The following is an 8,098-nucleotide window of genomic DNA, read 5'->3' as shown; positions in this document are numbered from 1 at the left end:
GCAGTACTCTATAACAAAACATAATTAAGACACATAGCAATATGCTTCTCTTACTGAAATCTAAATCAAGAACAGTCCACCATTATCAAGAAGAACAAGAAAACAACGACGACGACAATATTATTAATATTCGTAATAATCGGATAAACAAATTAGAATCTATTTTCCTCACAGTTTGGAGAAAATCACTTATTTTTAGCTGCAAAGGGTTCACTGTGATTGGCTCCGACGGTAGTTTAGTCTATAGAGTCGATAATTACACCGGCTGCCCTCATCGAATCGTACTCATGGATGGCTCGGGCGAACCAATCTTCACCATTTGTCGTCCCAAGGTATATTTATATATATCGAAATTAATTATATATCTAACCATGTTTTAATTAATTAATCTTAGTACTATATTTTTTTTTTTTGGCTTATATTTTTTTTCTTCTTTTTAATTGGTTAGAAGCTGAGTATAGTGAACAACTATTGGCTGATTTACGAAGGAGATGAAGTAGGGAAAGACGGTATAAATTCATCGTTCAAGAAACCTATTTTTTGTGTGAGGAAAAATCTAAGCATAATGAAGTTCACGAGACCGAGTGTTATTGCATATGTTTATAATGGGGTGTCGGAAAAGAAGTGTGTGTACGTGATTGAAGGCTCTTATGAACACCGATCGTGTACGGTTTTCGACGAGTCGAGAAATATCATGTTTGAGATCAAGAAGAAAGAATGCTCGAGAGGAGGTGTGTCTTTTGGTTCGGAAGTGTTTCATTTGATTGTTAGGCCTGGAATCGATTCGAGATTCGCGATGGCTATTGTGTTATTATTGGATCAAATGTTCGTATCATGACTTGGATATAGTTTATATAAATTCTCTTGTTTTTTTCTTTTTTCGTTTTTGGTTTTGGGGTTTTTTCTTTTTTTTTTTTTTTTTTTTTTTGCGCGTTTATAAAAATTCAAATCTTGTTACAAGTTAGGAAAGTAAGGGAGCTGCAGGATTTGAACGATAGAGTAGATTTTACTTTGTCTTCTGACGATACATACTAACAAAGTCGATGATTTGTAAATATTAACAAACACGTGGTAATGTTGTAAAGAAAAACTTCTGGTTTTTCCATATGTATTCTAGGCGCCATGATTTGGTAAACTTTGAACACATCAGAACAAATCCACTAATTTTGATTGGATGGATTCATTTTTAAGTCGTGTTTCAAATAAATATTCTAATTTTTTAGCTATCTTCGAAGCGCCTGTAAGAGTAGCGTAGTTGGCTGAGTAAGAGAGCCCTCAGTCAAATTACACAAAATCGAACTTGCTTGTTTATCGAGCTAAGGTATGTCTGTAGATGCTATTGTAGATGCTATACACCCAGGTAAAATACATCGAGTAGTGTGTGTATATATATATATATATATATATATATATGTGTGTGTATGTGTGTGTGTGGATGTGTGTCAAATATATATATATATATAGATCTATACAGGTGCATGATAAAATATAACCCAATAAAATTCTCGAAGTATAGCATAAAACAAACCGTCAAATGTGCATTTGTTGTTGCCTTTGATAGCAATCATTTTGTTTAAAACTGCAAAACTAGTAAAGAGATTTTAAATTGTCAAAGTACCCCTCAATTTTTGTCGGAATCTTCCTCACCTTTTCGAGTTGGGACCAACTCATAAATATTCCATTGCCCAGCGCAAAGGCAAAGACAACGGAAACGTTAAAACGATTGTACAACAGTACAACATCTCGAAACTCTCGTCTCTCATGAAGAAGACACAAGGATGAAAATATCACAACACAACCTCTCTCTTTACATGGTGACACTATATACAGGATCTAACAATTGTACATGATATCGGCACCTAAATACTCTGATCAAATAACAATTTACGAGCAAAGAAAGAAACTGTGTGCTGCGGCCTCTACGTTTATAGCCACTCTACTCGAACGACTTCCAGATCTTCGGTTTACTACTGGCGGGCTTGTCTTCTCTCCTCTGGGTTTTCATGGCAAACGGTTTCTTTACAATGTTGGCACCATAAATATCTGTATTTGCATTTGAGTCCCTATATACCTTCCTAGGGGGTGGTTTGAATGTTTCTCTCTTCACAGGCTCGGTATGACTGATGTAGTAGCCATTAGTAGTAGTAGTTACGTCTGTGGAGAGTTTGAGCTTCTTGGATGAAAACCCTTCACCTTTTAAAGGATTTGTTGGTCTCTTTGTTGATTTCGGTGCTTGATCGAGCAGTTTATCCGATTGCTCAATTGCTTTCGACTTGCAAGCTTTAATGGCTGTCTGGGGATGTCTTTTCAGCGACTTCACCGATGCACATGGATTTCCCTTGGCGAATGCAGCGATGTCTAAGAGTGTTTGAGCAGCAGCACGAGCAATTGAGTGCTCATCTGGTGTTATCGAGAGAACAATGTAAAGAAAAGGACAAGTGAGATTTCATATAAGGTCTGTAAAAAGAACCGCATACGCAGTTAATGGTATGGGACAAAACTGGCATTTAATAGAAATTAATCGAGTTAAATCGCACATGATAAATGGAAGACGAGAAACAAATTTATATGAACACCCAACAAAGATTGTACAGAGAAGTATTATTATTGAGTCAACTTAAAAAACATTTGCCAAATGAACCAAATTCTTGATTGTAGATGGATATTCTACATTAATTCAATTCGTGCGATCAACAACTATTTGCGTAAATAAATGAAGTTGTGAAGAGCATTTTGTTCTGCTCAAAACAAAGCATGTTTTTACAAATTCTTATTGGTTACTATTACCTTACTTTTCTGCTTAAAGTTGTACATGAAGCTACTGAAAGGCATAAAAAAGTTGCACCGAAATGACGGTAACATTTAATAATAGATTGCAAGTCTCAGCAGTGCAACGCCTCAGAAGTGTACCCTACAGGCCAAATATTCAGCGAAGATAGCACGCCTACACCTAAGTTGTAAATTCCACAAATTTGATGTGATGGGAGACATTCTCATAATATTCATATGCATATTGCTGCTGACAGTTAAATTTGACAAAAAAAATATTGAAGATAAATATGTATGCAGGAAATACATGGGAAATACATGGGAACGTTAAGAGCAGAAGCGAGATCCTGATAAATACAATAATAACTAATAAAATTCAGGAATTAGATGAGATTTACCTGCAACGACCTTTGAGGTCGAGCATGCACCCGAAGCAGATAAAACCCTTTCAATTGGAGCAAATTCATTTGCTGGATGATTAGATGTAAGACTTGATGAAGGAACTAAACTTTGGTCAAATGACAGAGATTCAAAGTCTGTCAGTAAGTCAGCAGAACCTTTCTGAAAAGCAGGGGGTTTAACTTTTACCCATCTACCTTGGCATATTGTCCGAGTTGTGGATAGCTTAACAGCATCAGATCCCAACTTATTATGCCCGGAAAAAGAATGAGACCATGGAAAGGGTGGAAGTCCAGTTCTGTGAGAAATTTGTTTGCCTGGACGATGATCAGTACTATTTTTTGATGATGAAGTATTTTTGCCCGTATCTGAAAGTAACAAATCCAAATCCTTCGGTGGAGGAAGTGCAAGACGCTCCAAGACATCTTTTGGTTTGTGTAGCGGGAAATCGGCGATGTTAGAAAGTTTGATCTTCTCATCAGATTCTTGAACCTTCAAATGAAACTGCAGTCAATTCACTACTCAGATATTATACATTTTCACGAGTATGACTCGTTCTTAGTTTTATAAGAATATAACTCCCATATATCTGCATAATTCGAGTTTTTATTATTCTGCCAGTTTAATACATCATAACATCAAAAGAGTTGACACAAAAATTTAGACAAACCTTGTCAGAGGAAGGCAGCTCTCCGGTGCAGCCATCTATTTTGTTGCCATCAGTTTGGGCTATTGCAGAACTTACAGTAACCAAGCCAGTCGAAAAATTCCGCAAACAACTGCCATCAATCTCACCACAATTTTGGGGCGGCGAGACCTTTGGAGCTTGAAGAACAGACCACGCACTTCTAACTGACTGCAAAAGACTGGTGTTCGGATTTGCAGCTTTTTTTCCTTTGTCTTTGGCAACAGGACAGTCATAATTTCCATGGAGTAGCTCATCTAAAGACAGCTCATTGACATGTTTTGTGATGTCAAACTCATCAGGTTTTAAGCCATATATTCCTGAATAACTTGCCTAAAGTCAGATCAATACTCTAATAAAGTAGTTTCTTGAGAATTGATAAGTGAACAACAAACATTCTTCATCGTCCATAAATGAAAATAGAGAATGCAAATAGTTTCATCATGTACATTGAACTGTTCAGATAATGCCAAAAAAATTATACAAATTCATCCATTTTCGAACATGCGCCTATGAACCAGAATCTTGAGACCACCAATAGCTGAAAGGATTAGATCTTCAGACAAATACAGGATTCGATTATCAAATAAATCAGGATAGCTCAGTGGCTTCTCACACATATATTAATTCCAATTAAAAACTTTAGTCAATACTTTATAACACACAACTTAAGTGTTTCAAGAAATATTGTTCAAAAGCGAGTACTGGTATTATGAAATCATGAGAAGAAGCGAGTTTAACACGAACTGTAGCTTCAGTATCTGATGGTGGTAGGCGTGGTAGCTAAGCTATTACCAATTTGTCCAAAAGAAATTTGTCAACAACCCTACACTCGAACTATATCAAGCGGAACAAGATATAAACCCATGATAAACATTGAATTGGATAGAAAGAGGAACTGTTTCATACCCAAAAAGTTATTTCCTCCAGCAGCTGAATTAAAGCCGATCAAGCCATTTTTAAGAGAGAAGTCACATTTTATCTTGTTCTTAGCTTTACTGTTTCTTTTGTCGCCACGTTTGCTGATCGAACTGTTCCTTTCCTTAACCAGTTGATTTTTCTCTACAACAAAAAATGGAGAGAAGTGTCACTTGTGCAGATTAAAGAAATTAACTGAAAACTCAAAAACAGAACAACAAAAGCCAAGATGGCTAAATGTTAATAATCAGAGATGTAAACTTATAACAGCCAAAAAAAAAAAGATAAGTATAAGTGAGTTGATATGCCTTTCTGATAGCAGACCTCATAAAAGATGTGCGGCAATAAAGTTCAATCATATATCAACCTGTCGCTTTGTGATAAAGCCAAGTATTGTCATACTAAAAGCTCAACAGCGATCTTGTTAAATAGGAAGATATTACTAATATTTCATAACAACGAGGTCATTGAACCAGAAAGATTCTAAAAGGAAAAGCGAGTAGAAAACGAAAGAAGATATACACTTTAGTCTAAATAATAGATTGAAAATGCTATAGCAACAAAACTATTAAGACATGCCGTACCTGATATATTGCAGCTTGCAGATGATGAGGCAAGCTCGGGAGAAATTCCTTTCACATCACGTAATCCAGATTTACTTTTAGAAACTTCCAGCTGTACCATCCCTGATCTCTTAGTGCTTCCACTATTTTTTCTTACCACTTTACCAGAGTTCTGCGCTATAGGTTTAGCATCTCGATCTAGAGTAGAAGAAATAGACTTCATGTTTCCAAAACCACGTTCATCTGAAATAACATCACTGTGTAAACTGGAGGGTGGACGAACCTCCAAACCAAGTTCAGAATCAGGAATCTTCCGCAAAAAATCTGGCGCTGAGACATTAATAGCATGAATGTCATCTGAAACAATCATATTTTTGGGCAAGCATTATATTATTGGAAGAAACATATACATCATTTAATAACTTTATCACTCAAGGAATCAAAATAAAAAACTATATGCATGCTATTTTTTTGTTTTCCTCAAGGAACCCATCAAGTCAAAGATAATAGGCTTTTATCCACAATACATAAGCAATGACATGGATTCAATATAGCAAAATTATGAACAAAAGATGAGAGAGGTAATCTAAGATGACCTTCACAGTGCACCTAGATCATGATAATCCCTTCGTAGATTACGAATTACTTTTGGCATAACTACAAAATCATATTGAGCAAAAAACCTTCACACTCATCTGAGTACTGTCAAGAAGAATGAGTGTGTATGGCATTCTAGAAATACCTGAAGTTAGGAAAAGTAATTATTAAACAACCGTTTCATCAATTGTAGCTTTTCCATATCATGTTGTCACTTTAGAATACCAATTTTTGCTTTAGTAAACTTTTTTCCATTTTAAAACGCAAAGGAGTATTTTCTTATGAGTGTATCGTCTCCTCAACATTTAAAAGAAAAAATAACATCACATACAAAGTAGGAGAAAATCAGAAGAAGCATAAAATAAACATTTAGCTTACACGTGTAAACAAAAATTAGCCCGGAAACTAATTTGATTTAATACGTTTCCAAAACGACTTGTTCTCTCTGGTCAAACATATTCAAACCATCATCTCATATCTACGGAATGATATAAACACGTAGTACCACTTAAATGCTGCAATTACTATATTCTATTTCACCCAACAGACTTGCAAACAATACCCCCTTTATATAGTGATAAAAGCACGAAGCAAATCAATTAATGAACTCTCAAACCATATCACTTCGACCGATACTCACTACCAAAACAACGGACGGTCAATAGACTGTATCATACAAATCAAACGTGTAACAACATTCAGCTTAATTATTAAAATTCACAGGCATAAACAAATTCAGATCAACTTTTTTTATTTGTCGATAAATCCAGATCAACTTTTCGAGTAACTAATGGTTGACAATTGAACCTCAAAAATCCACTTTCCAAAAAGAATCGATAACTTCTCACACCCAAAAAAATAAAAATAAAAATAAAAATCTTTAAAAAATACTTCAATAAAAAACAGGAGCTGATCATGTAAACACTCACCCTTTTTACCTCCAGAGCTGCATGCACCTTGCACATGCCACCGAACTTCCCCAACCGCAACACCGCCGCCGCTGCCGCCGCCGCTGCCAAAACCCTCCTGTGATCCCATGAGCCTCTCCGCAACCGCTGCCGGGAGAACCACCTCCACCGGCGATTCCATTCACCTCCAGAAACACCAAGTCGCCAAAACCCCGAAAAAATTCAACAATATTTCCATATCAATCAACAGCCACGAATAGAACGATATTCCCAATGAATTCTCTCAAATTCGAGCTGATTTCACAGAATTGAGAGCGGGGCTGAGGCAAACGGCGGCGAAGATCGGAGCTCCGGTGGAGTAGAGGAGCGATTTGAAGGGCTAAATTGGATTAGTTCAGGCGGGGTGACATGTTGCGGCTGAGGAAAGAGAAAGTCTAGGGCACGAAAATGAGGGGAAAGAAGATTAGAGTATTTATAGTTTTCGGGAAAAGCAGATAAAAAAAGAGGGGTATATTCCAGTGCGGGTGGCGTCACCGTGATCCCGTCAAACCCGATTATTTTATTATTATTTTTTTGTCTACGTGCTTTATATATGCTTCATTTTTTATTTTTTATTTTTCTTTTTTCTTTTTTCTAAAGTAGACACAACATATACTAGATACGACATTTTTTATTTATTCTTAGTCCCTAAATTTTATCGCAATTTTACTTTTAGTCCCTTATGTTCCCAGGTGAACAAATTTCACTACCAGTTTATCAATTTATAACACTTTTGGTCTAATTCGTTAGTTGAACGTTTAATTAGGACTAACGAAAGATACATGTTTGGGACTAAAATTAGAATTTAGGGTTTAGTTGGAGCCATAAATAGAGTTTTTAAGTCTATTTTATTTTTAATTAGCACAATTAGCTGCCATATTAGTATAGAATTGAGGTGGTGGTCGGGACTTTTACTTGCTCGGCCCGATGCATGCCCCTTAGGTGAAGAGGATTTTTTATTTTTCCACGTTGTTGACACATCTTTTTTTCGTGGATGGTGGCAAAAATTGATAATATATATGAGAACGCCATTGTTGCTGAAGTAAGTGTGTGTACGCGCGCGCGTGCATGGTGTTTATTGTACAAATATAAATTGAGATCTTATTCAATAAATTTCATCGGTTGTACGTACAAATCCTCCTTGCATGGGGTTATATAAGCATATAATCTTCATGTGGTTCTGAGTGGGCAACGTTAGTTTATTCTGTTAAAGTTAGTAA

At 36.1% G+C, this 8,098-nt stretch overlaps 2 protein-coding genes across 9 annotated transcripts; one reads left to right on the top strand and one right to left on the bottom strand.

The window, feature by feature from the left end:
- On the top strand, positions 1 to 960 carry LOC105955078 (LURP-one-like protein (DUF567)). Its single transcript, XM_088818272.1, has 2 exons — positions 1 to 332; positions 449 to 960. The coding sequence occupies exons 1-2, from the start codon at positions 42 to 44 to the stop codon at positions 836 to 838; spliced, it is 681 nt and encodes a 226-aa protein (XP_088674398.1). The 5' UTR covers positions 1 to 41; the 3' UTR covers positions 839 to 960.
- A 646-nt stretch (positions 961 to 1,606) lies between these two features.
- Positions 1,607 to 7,397, bottom strand: LOC105955132 (uncharacterized). 8 transcript variants are annotated; one of them, XM_012978834.2, is made up of 6 exons: positions 6,861 to 7,397; positions 5,356 to 5,691; positions 4,763 to 4,915; positions 3,839 to 4,173; positions 3,168 to 3,672; positions 1,607 to 2,400 (listed from the first exon to the last, which is right to left on the bottom strand). In XM_012978834.2, the coding sequence occupies exons 1-6, from the start codon at positions 7,018 to 7,020 to the stop codon at positions 1,937 to 1,939; spliced, it is 1,953 nt and encodes a 650-aa protein (XP_012834288.2). In that variant the 5' UTR covers positions 7,021 to 7,397; the 3' UTR covers positions 1,607 to 1,936. The 8 variants fall into 8 exon arrangements, with proteins under 8 accessions (XP_012834288.2, XP_012834289.2, XP_088673929.1 ...); XM_012978835.2 differs by having other exon boundaries at positions 3,168 to 3,660; positions 6,861 to 7,371; XM_088817803.1 differs by having other exon boundaries at positions 3,168 to 3,660; positions 5,356 to 5,664; positions 6,861 to 7,309.
- Positions 7,398 to 8,098: the final 701 nt, after the last annotated feature.

This window comes from Erythranthe guttata, chromosome 5 (genome assembly GCF_056151865.1).
Source record: "Erythranthe guttata isolate IM_541 chromosome 5, IM_541, whole genome shotgun sequence".
Lineage (NCBI taxonomy): Eukaryota > Viridiplantae > Streptophyta > Magnoliopsida > Lamiales > Phrymaceae > Erythranthe > Erythranthe guttata.
Note: the sequence above shows the minus strand (reverse complement) of the source record. Positions and strands in the feature narration are given on the sequence as shown.

Excerpts from the sequence above, each read along its gene's own strand:
- LOC105955132 (XM_012978834.2), bottom strand. The coding sequence starts at position 7,020 with ATGGAATCGCCGGTGGAGGTGGTTCTCCCGGCAGCGGTTGCGGAGAGG. Across the intron at positions 5,692-6,860 it reads CAGCTCTGGAGGTAAAAAGG|ATGACATTCATGCTATTAAT; the intron begins GTGAGTGTTTAC and ends TGATTGTTTCAG. Across the intron at positions 3,673-3,838 it reads AGCTGCCTTCCTCTGACAAG|TTTCATTTGAAGGTTCAAGA; the intron begins GTTTGTCTAAAT and ends AATTGACTGCAG.
- LOC105955078 (XM_088818272.1), top strand. The coding sequence starts at position 42 with ATGCTTCTCTTACTGAAATCTAAATCAAGAACAGTCCACCATTATCAA. Across the intron at positions 333-448 it reads TCACCATTTGTCGTCCCAAG|AAGCTGAGTATAGTGAACAA; the intron begins GTATATTTATAT and ends TTAATTGGTTAG.